Source organism: Oryza glaberrima, chromosome 1, assembly GCF_000147395.1.
Source record: "Oryza glaberrima chromosome 1, OglaRS2, whole genome shotgun sequence".
NCBI lineage: Eukaryota > Viridiplantae > Streptophyta > Magnoliopsida > Poales > Poaceae > Oryza > Oryza glaberrima.
In genome coordinates this window covers 13,450,353-13,457,943 of record NC_068326.1, presented here as the reverse complement: position 1 = coordinate 13,457,943, position 7,591 = coordinate 13,450,353, and the positions used below count along the sequence as shown (strand labels likewise).

At 39.2% G+C, this 7,591-nt stretch overlaps 1 protein-coding gene across 3 annotated transcripts; it reads left to right on the top strand.

The window, feature by feature from the left end:
* The first annotated feature begins 318 nt into the window (after positions 1–318).
* Positions 319–6,290, top strand: LOC127760710 (thiamine pyrophosphokinase 2). Of its 3 annotated transcripts, none has more exons than XM_052285007.1 (7): positions 319–459; positions 1,368–1,555; positions 1,643–1,739; positions 3,008–3,080; positions 3,940–4,041; positions 4,190–4,439; positions 5,775–6,290. In XM_052285007.1, the coding sequence occupies exons 2-7, from the start codon at positions 1,396–1,398 to the stop codon at positions 5,894–5,896; spliced, it is 804 nt and encodes a 267-aa protein (XP_052140967.1). In that variant the 5' UTR covers positions 319–459; positions 1,368–1,395; the 3' UTR covers positions 5,897–6,290. The 3 variants fall into 3 exon arrangements, with proteins under 3 accessions (XP_052140967.1, XP_052140968.1, XP_052140969.1); XM_052285008.1 differs by lacking the exon at positions 319–459 and adding an exon at positions 483–579; XM_052285009.1 differs by lacking the exon at positions 319–459 and adding an exon at positions 648–799.
* Positions 6,291–7,591: the final 1,301 nt, after the last annotated feature.

Genomic DNA, 7,591 nt, shown 5'->3' with positions numbered 1-7,591 from the left:
TTATTAGATTAGTTTTTAATTAGACGGAGGTAGTAGCTACTACTACCATCCTCACCGCTAATTTGGTTGACGAGGCTCTTTTGCTTTATTCGGTGGTGTGACTGGTGTCCGTCGCTGGGAGCTCCTGGTGGGGCCCACTAGTCAGAGCGGGGTCAATGAACGAGCACCGCACATCATCATCATCCGGTGGATCTCAATTAGAAAAAGCCAAAGTGCGGTTCGTGACAGCGACGGTGTACTGCCGGACACAGGGCCTTCCTTGTGCATTTATTACGCCTATATTTTGTTCTTTTTTTTTCCTTTTCTATTTCTGGACTTTGCCCTTTCCCTTCTTCCTGCGGACGAGCGGCGAGCTAGGCTTTGGCTCTGCCTCTGGTTCTGGCCATTCCCTTCCTCCCGCCGCACGCATCCTCTGATCCTCCCTCCCTCCCTCCCTCCTCGATCCACGCGCGGTCCGAGGTGAGTTCGCTCCTGCGCCTGTCTCTACTTGTCGCGTTAGGTTTCGTTTGGCGGTGATCGGGTCTGAGGATGGAGAGATTCCAGTTCTTGGGAATGGGCTCGACTCTTTGCGTTGGGGAGGTCCGTCCGTCTGACTAGTATCGTGAATCGGTTTGATTAAGGAGTTTTTTTTTTCTTTGGGGGGGGGGGGTGGGGGGAGGGAGAAAATGGTTGTAGAATACTAGAATTCGATTGGAGGGACGGAATTTTGCAGGATTCTGTTATTGTTCTCCGTTGGCCGCGTGCTCGCTGTTGGTTCCTGAAAAGGAGATAATTGAGTAATGTGATCAGGCCATTTTGAGTAAATTTCCCTAATGCTTTAGTCCCTCTTTTATTTTTTTTCTTCCATTAATTAAGATATTAAGAAAGTAAGAATAGCATGATTTACGGAATCCCGGCAGTGGCAGAATCCAGTTTATTGCAACCTGGAGTGGAATTTCACTGAACATTTTGGTTCATCATGTTGGGTGTGTTATTACTGCCGTACCGGCTCACATTGGTTCAATATTGTTCGTCATCCCAAAGTAGTAGGATGAGAAATAGTGTACCGTTTTCCCGCTTATATGTTAGTATGCTACAATAAATAACCTCCAAATTCTGTAGGGAAGAAAATAATATTCTTCTTCCAAACAGCCTGAAAATAATATTCGGCTTCCAGAACCTGTTAAATTACGCTGCAGCCTGAAAATACAACAGAACAGGTCATTATTTGCTGACCTGTTGATGGAACAATTGGTAGTTAGAACTGAACACATGGACAACAGATTTCCTGTTGCCTGTATACTTAATGTATGAATGCATTGCATAGTTCGATATTCTCGCTACAAATAGATTTTTTGTTCTTAAAATAATTCTTGTTTATGCACTAGCTTGGTACATCACCTTCTTGAGGTTAAGATGTTGGGGCGCGCAATACGCAGTATGGAGGTTATGGTGCATTCTTCAACCTTCCTTCTTCCAAAGTTGCATCAGCCTGCCAACTCTCCAGCAAAGAAGTATGCTCTAGTTGTTCTTAATCAGAACCTTCCACGATTCGTGCCCCGCCTGTGGACTCATGGTAGCTGTCCCTGCTCATTTGTTCTTTTGACATTCTGTATCAGTCATGTATCTTTAAACCTCTGCGTGTGATTTTGATATAGAGCAGCAAAGCTAAGAATCTGTGCTGATGGAGGTGCCAATCGTATATTCGATGAGATGTTTCAGATGACTAATGATCCAGACTATGAAAGCACCCGAAAAAGGTAGAGTAGCAACTTTCTCATTTCATTTGGATTTTGTTGTTTATTAAATTTAAGTTATTCCTTGCAGATATTGATTAATGATAAGTGATAGCTGTTGCTACCTCTGATCACAAAAATATGCACTTATTATGCTTGCTGTCAAACTATATTAGTTTTGACCAAATATGTTATCTATATCATATAATTTGGTTATATCAAAATGATGCAGTATTTTTTTAATGAAAGTTGATAAAATTTAGTGGTCAAGGTGGCATTTCGTAGACTTCAAAAAAAAAACAAATTATTTACTTATTTTATGAACAGGGGTAGTAACACTTAAACAGAAAGTGCTCAAAATAAGCATTTTTTACGATATTATTTGTAATGTACTCCTCATTAGGTTCTTTTATGGGACGTTAGGCACATAAATAGGGTACTACTCCCTTTGTCCCATAATATAGCAATCTAGGACACTTCATAGTAGCATGTTCAAATTTGTTGTACTATGTAGTGTCACATCCGGTCCTAGGTTGTTATATTATATCCTAGGTTGTTATATTAAGGGACGGGGAGTATTTGGTGGGTTGTACATGAAAAAAAAAAAGAAGTGTAGTCTGGATTATTTTTGGTAAGATATTGGGTTGTGTTAGGATCTGGATGGCATAAGTCCTAAGCCAACATTGTAATGCCAGTTGAGCTCATTGAATAACTGTGTGTTGTAAAACTGTAAACAGCCAAATATGAAACATGTACATTAAAAAAAATAAATGAGACCACAGATAAAATTTAATACACTAATATGTTGAATGCCCAAAGGGCTCACCTGTTCGTCCATTCACGTGGTTTGGATTGAAGTACTAGACCTTATTTTCGTAATTTCTAACCTCAAGACTATTGATTAATGATAAGTTCGTATCTGCACTTTTCTAGTAGAGGTAATACCATAATAGTAATTGTACTCTTAGATGTGTTCTTCATATGGAATGCATTTAGGTACTAGTGATTGCTTGGCATGTGCCTATTTATTTTTCGGTAACTGTTCACTGGTCACACAGAGAACCCACCTCGACAGTTTGTATGTTCTCCAAAAGCCCTCAATAGTACTATATATTTTATGAAATATGTATAATGTATATCTGAATGGCATTTTAAGGTCAGTTTTCTAAGACCAAGCTAGCTATAAATGTTCATGCTCTACTCTCCCCTAAGGATGAATACTTGCGTACTGTTAGAACTAATATAGTTGAGTAAAATTTTCCTGACTCTTACAATTGGCTGCTGATATCCAGGTATATTCCAGAAATAATTGAGGGAGATATGGATTCTATAAGGCCAGAAGTGAAACAGTTCTACTCTAGCCAGGTCTTTTTTCATTGCTTTCCTTTTTTTGCACTTTTTTACAATGTTTCACGCAATCTAGTCATCCTAGGAGATTGCTGCAATGCAGTTATTATGTGAAAAAAATCTAGTTTGTTAAAGGCATAAGCAATCTTAGTCATAAGAATGAAACTGCAATAGCACTGAAAGCATTTTTCTTTATTACTTAAAAGCGTAGTCGTCTGTCCGTCCTCCCCCACGTCACACGTGCAGCACGCCCCTCCCAAAAAAGCAGAAAAAACAGGGCCCCGTAGGAAACCGAAGTATGCTACAGGCCCATAGGCCCATAGAAAACTAACACGTTAAACCATTGGCCCATCTTCTAGATCCCATTGCAACGCACAGGCATGTCCATAGTGTGTTGGAAAGTAAGAGTATAATAACAAAAGATGGCCTCTTGCATTTGGCAGTAGACCTTGCAGTGTACTGCATTTCATGAAAGATGAAGTCCAGTTGACAAGCGTGTGGTAATTATTGATATGTACACCTCTATCCAAGAGCAAGGGGAATCTCTGCTTAGTGCAGCAAACACCTATAATCAGTATGGATGCTGAGATCCTGAACAAAACAAAGTTGCAACTATTTTCATGGTTATTACGAACCAGTTGATTTTAATCAGAATTATGTCACATTATCTCAGTAAGTCAAAACTAAGTTAGGTATAATATACATGACCAACATGCAGAATACTCGAGCAAACATGTCCACCCCCCAACCCCCCCCCCCCCCCACCCCCCGCCCAGGGTCCCGGGCGCCTTGCATATTTTCTGCTCTGTTTCTCTGAGTTGTAAACATGATCAGGAACTCAGGATATCATTGTTTTGCTGAATTGCACTCTATGCAGGGATCTAAAATTTCTGATAAATCACATAACCAAGAGACAACAGATTTGCACAAGTGTATTTCTCGGATCCATCGTTGTACACCTGATCATGAAAAAACAAATGTGAGTAGCAGACTTCCTTTTAAACTTGGTACTTTTGTTATAGCAATCCCCGACCTGTTTATGTCTTACAATGTCAAAACTCAATATCTGCTCAAATTTCAGATATACCGATTATTATTATGAAAATTAAGCTCCTCAACTACTGCAGCTTTGTGTTCTTGTGACTGGAGCACTTGGTGGAAGGTTTGATCATGAGGCTGCTAATATCAACATTCTGTATTTGTTCTCGGACATGAGGATTGTTCTTCTATCAGATGACTGCTTGATTCGGCTTCTTCCCAAAACACACAAGCATGAGATCTATATTGAGTCATCTGTTGAAGGGCCACATTGTGGACTTTTTCCTGTTGGAGCACCATCTGGAAGCACTACAACCACTGGCCTGAAGTGGAACCTGAGTACATTTCTTTCCCAAGTTGCTTATTCATGCAGTTTTCATGTTAAACTATATGCATCAGTTCTTTCCAACAGAAGGATACTGAAGATACTAAAGCACATTTGAATTGAACTTGTCATAATTTTTTTTCCATGAAGAAACAGCAGTTAACTACATTTTGTTTAGTACTCCCTCCGTTTCAGGTTATAAGACGTTTTGACTTTGGTCAAAGTCAAACTACTCTAAGTTTAACTAATTTTGTAGAAAACAATAGTAATATTTTTAACCCAAGATAAATATATTATGAAAAATTATTCAATTATAGATTTAATGAAACTATACTGGTGTTGTAAATATTACTATATTTTTCTACAGAAATAGTCAAACTTAGATTAGTTTGACTTTGACCAAAGTCAAAACGTCTTATAACCTGAAACGGAAGGAGTATTTTGCAGAATATTGTAACATTTTCTACCTTTTCTGGAAATCAACCCTGAGCGTTTAAAAGTCTGAGTAAAATGTTTGGTTTTGTAGCTGATGTTTGTTTCCAAACTTTCGCATGAGTTCACAATTTTCAATATAACCCACTGAAATCTGAGAAGACAATGTTTCGGATCAGTCCAATAACACTTGGTCAGTCATACATCATAGTTGATGGGAAATGCTTGGACCAGTCTAATGACGTTTCTCTGCTGGATAGAGCTAATAATAACTTGCGATGCGCTGGACTTCTGATAAAGTAATTTCCTTAGGGCCACCTGATGTAGGTTATGAGGACAGATCAGTTGAAATGTCATCAGGCTGGGGTGAACCTGGACTATGAAATGAAACATTGACATTTAATCAGGCTAAGTCCCACTACCAGTGGCTTGTTGGCTAACCTATTACCAAAGCCTTAGCAACAATGGTTATGTTGACAGCACTAGCCACAAGTGCTCAGATCTACTGTAGATATTTCTACCATCTTAATTTGGTCCTAATTCATCCCATCAAACTACATGCCTCTATGTACACATGAAAATCACTCCCAACAATCACTGTTCAGCATGGTACCATCAAGCACATTTACTGATTTACCTATGTTGACAGAAACATCTTGTACAGAAGTAGTACCATTATTCAGTGTACCTGTGTATATTTAGGACCAGTCATCTCATATGTACATGATTAGCAGTTGGTGTCAGATGCAAGAAAAAATGAATAGTTGATTGCAATCATAGAAGTTAACAAGAAAATTAAATGTCACAAGAATCGTTTATTTCAAACTATAAGAACATTACTTAAAAAAGTACAGTGATATGGAGGTGTTTCTCCATTTCTATTGGAAGCCTGAGGCGTTGTTTACATTATCTTCCAGGTGAAGCGAAGATGAGATTTGGGAGTATGATAAGCACATCCAACATTGTTCACGCAGAAAAGGTTACTGTACAATCCGATGCAGATCTTCTCTGGACAATTTCCCTCCGAAATCTGACCTGAAGAGCCACCTCCACTTTGCACCCTTCGCCAGTTTTCCCCTTCTCTGGCATATCTTGGTGTTGTGTGTAATCAGCCTAGATCCTGTACAGCTGTTTATGAGTTCAAAGGCAGTTCTGCTTCTGCATCGGCCAAATAATTTTCCCTGCTTCATGATAAAGCAATTCATGATGCTCATGAGGTTAGAAACTTTTAAGGAGGAGCTGCCAGTGGATTGCATGAACACCACAGGCAGATGTATGATGTAATTCCTTTATTGGTTTGTTTCTGTGGGATCGGATGAGCATATGATCCCTGCAATACCTCTCTTCCGATTGGCACTGCGTACTCTGCACATATAACTTGCTGAAGAGAAGGATTCTTGCATTTATGCCCGCCTAAGACGGGGGAAAAGAAATATGTTTGCCTTCTCTTCTAGCCGGATTTTTTATTTCTTGTTTTCAGACATTAGTATGTTTTGCATTGTCTCGTCTATCCATATTACAGATTACATCAAGTGTGTAAAAAAGACGGATCAGAGATGAACTGATTTTTGTCAGGTCTGGACAGCATGCAGAATAGTCCACTCCGTTCATTCCAGCTACCGGTAGCGGAGCCAAAAAATTTTTTAGCCTGGGCAAGCCTAACAAGAGATAAAAACTATATATAGAAAATTGTACAGTTTATCATAGACAAAAGTAAAGTTGATTGTTGCCAAGTTACAATTTATGAATGAAATGTTGATTGTTTATTGTCAATGAGTTAGACTATGGGGCTACTATACATCAAGAAAGCAAGATTAGGGATGTAGTACAACTCTTTGCTTAGGCTTTATATTTAGCGATATGATGATTTTGCCCTTGCTTTGCTTGTTTGTTGGCTAGTCATCTATTTAACCTTCATTGAAACCAGGAAGCAAGGTAATTATGTAAGCAATTAATGAGTAAATGTTGTTTAGAGCAGTACAATAGTAGGCTATAAGCTAGCTGCAAATATATTTTAAGGAGATAAATAAGGAGAGAGAAGAGCAGCAGACTACAGATTTGTAGCCAACTATATCACGGACTCCAAGACACGCTGTGTGTATGATAAGTGGGATCAGGTATTAATAGTGTAGTACATAACTATTGTATGAATGAGCTATTAGGTTGACTATAGATGAATTGGAGCTAGTAGTTGGCTATACTATTAAATTTGCTCTTATGCTGTGGAGCAATGTGTTGCGATGCATGGAGCCCGGGCAGCTGCCTGTGCTGGCTGGGCCCTGCCTCCACCACTGTCAGCTACAATACCAACCATGGCCACCCAATCTCGAGACTCCCTCATTTTTCCTTTATATGACTATCTAATGTCTATATAAACTAAATAAAAATTGAGGGAGTATGACTCAAGTACATAGAACAAGAAGTTTGTCTTACATAGAAAAAGGGTTCCTAGTACAAACCCTTCGTCAAAATGGATATCTTAAATCTTTTATTTCGAGAGTGTAGCTATGAAAGTGAACGACGATGTTGGATGTTTCCTTCAAACAAAGAAAGGTGTTACACCCAATTCGGCACCACCGTACAACAGCACCATATAGGGAACGGTGCAAACCACTTCCTGCAAGACCGCAAAACCGGTATTAGTCCTAGAACATAGCACCGGTACACAATTATAAATCGTTGCAATCGTTAATTAAAATAGTGAACTTATTTACCTTAAGTTGCAGCTCGAGGA